Genomic DNA, 2,296 nt, shown 5'->3' with positions numbered 1-2,296 from the left:
ATGTAACAACTATTAACAAAGACATATTTTGGTTGTTGTAATGTGAACTGCAACTAAATAACTTCAAGACCCAAATACTCCTTTGTGGGATTCCTATGACCTGAAAATCTTTGTGCTCAGATTGATATGTCTGTTTTCCGTGTGACTCATTCTCATTGTGTGCTTTAGCAGTAGTAAACGCGAATTAAAATATTTTATGGTTTTCTGCACAATGGTTCTGCCCTGGTCACTCTAACATAAGAGTGAAAGCGTATATTATGTATAATCTATTTAACTTCTGTTATCACAGTATTTGAAAGTTATGTTAATTATATAATGCTCAGATCTAGAAGTTCTGTGTAGAGATAACATGTTGGAACCATAATTTACTCATGGCCCCTTGCATTTTCTGATTTCTCAGGGTGTAGATAATAGGATTCAGTAAGGGTGTGATAACAGTGTAAAACACAGCAAGGACTTTATTGCCTGTGAAACTATTGAATGGCCAGACATAGATAAAGATACAAGGTCCAAAGAACAGAGTGACCACAATGATGTGTGCAGACAGTGTGGACAGAGCCTTGGAGAGCCCTCCGGATGGTCTTTGTTGTACAGTGATCAGGACGACAGTGTAGGAGACAAGCAGGAGGATGAAACAGGTGAATGAGAGCAGCCCACTGTCAGCAATGACGAAGAATTCCAGGGTGTATGTGTCCATACAAGGAAGCTTAATCACAAGGGGAAGGTCACAAAATATATTGTCTATGACATTGGGGCCACAGAAAGGCAAGTTTACTGTCAATACCATCTGGCTCATGGTGTGTACAAACCCAATTGTCCATGAAAGTATCACAAACCCACTCAGCAGCCTGTGGCTCATGATTGTCCTGTAGTGCAGGGGTTTGCATATGGCTACATACCTGTCAAAGGCCATGGCTATCAAAAGAGTCATCTCAGCACCCCCAAAGAAGTGCATAAAGAACATCTGGGTCATGCAGCCCCAAATGGAGATGGTCTTGTGTTTGTTGAGTAAGTCTGTGATCATTTTGGATATGGTGACAGTGGAGAGACACATATCCAGAAAGGAGAGGTTTCCCAGGAGGAAGTACATGGGAGAATGAAGAGTGGAACTAAATGGCACTGTGACCATAATGAGAGTATTTCCCAACACAGTAGCACTGTAGATTAAGGAGAATGTTACAAAGAAGAAAATCTGAAGTTCCCATTGTCCAGAAAATCCTAGTAAAATAAACTCAGTCACTACAGATCCATTTTTAAGATCCATTTACTTGATTCAGAAAGGCTCCAGAAGTTCTTTTATACCAAGAGAAAACAAAAGTAAACCCATAATTAGCACTGACGTTTTCCTATTTCTATTTGATGAATAATAGTTGAACTTATGAAAATATATAATATTAAACATATCAGCATCACTGTCTATAATTTGAAATTATTTTGTAGGTCACATCACTTTGAAACAATATTATAGTTATGCAGCAATTAAAAAGCATTTGAAGGAGTGGAAATTTTATTTTCTATTGTTTTATTCTTTTAAATGACCCTCTTTTATCAATTGATCTTGATTGTTACTAATTTGCTCACTTGGAAAAATTAGATAAGTTGTTACATTAGTATTTATTTTGCCATTTATTATCACTATTTTCTGTCACCTCTTGAGATTATCTTACAACAATATAAAAGGAATAGAGAATTTGAAAAACGAGGAAATTGTATTGTCCTGTATCAGTGAAGTAACTTGTTAAGACCATTCCATATTTCTACAATAAATAAAGAAAAATGTACACACACACACACACACACACACACCCTAGGGCTAATTTGTACATGAAAGAAATTTCTTTAAGTCATTAAAAATAATTTTGCTTTTTTGGGTGCCTGGCTGGCTCAGTTGGTTAAGTGTCCAACTCTTGATTTTGCTGAGGTCATGTCTCAGGTTGTGAGATCAAGCCCTGCACAGAGCTCCGAACTCATCTGCTTAAGATTCTCTCCCTCCTCCTCCCTCTGCCCTTCCCTACATTCACTCATGCACTCTCATATATATATATATGAATATATAAATATATAATATATTTATATAAACATATAAATATATATTTATATATATGTATTTATAATCTTTCAAAAATAATGTTGCTTTTTTGTTTCTGTTGTGTAGTATACTGAGAATTTCTGGAAGCATGGACTCATCCTTAGATCCTTATGAGCTTGTTTTCTCCATTTCTTGTATTACTATTCACAGTGAGAAGTGGGTGTGTTTTGTGTAAATGTACATATGTGGTGGTTAAGAAGTAAGTAG

The 2,296-nt window shown here is 36.1% G+C and overlaps 1 protein-coding gene across 1 annotated transcript; it reads right to left on the bottom strand.

Annotated features, from left to right (window-relative positions):
- Positions 1 to 325: 325 nt before the first annotated feature.
- LOC125282313 (olfactory receptor 4L1-like) lies at positions 326 to 1,264 on the bottom strand. The gene has a single exon (XM_048216928.2). It carries the CDS (start codon positions 1,262 to 1,264, stop codon positions 326 to 328), a length of 939 nt encoding a protein of 312 aa, XP_048072885.2.
- Between the last annotated feature and the right edge of the window lie 1,032 nt (positions 1,265 to 2,296).

Source organism: Ursus arctos, unplaced genomic scaffold (genome assembly GCF_023065955.2).
Source record: "Ursus arctos isolate Adak ecotype North America unplaced genomic scaffold, UrsArc2.0 scaffold_37, whole genome shotgun sequence".
Taxonomy (NCBI): domain Eukaryota; kingdom Metazoa; phylum Chordata; class Mammalia; order Carnivora; family Ursidae; genus Ursus; species Ursus arctos.
This window is presented reverse-complemented; position numbering and strand designations above follow the sequence as displayed.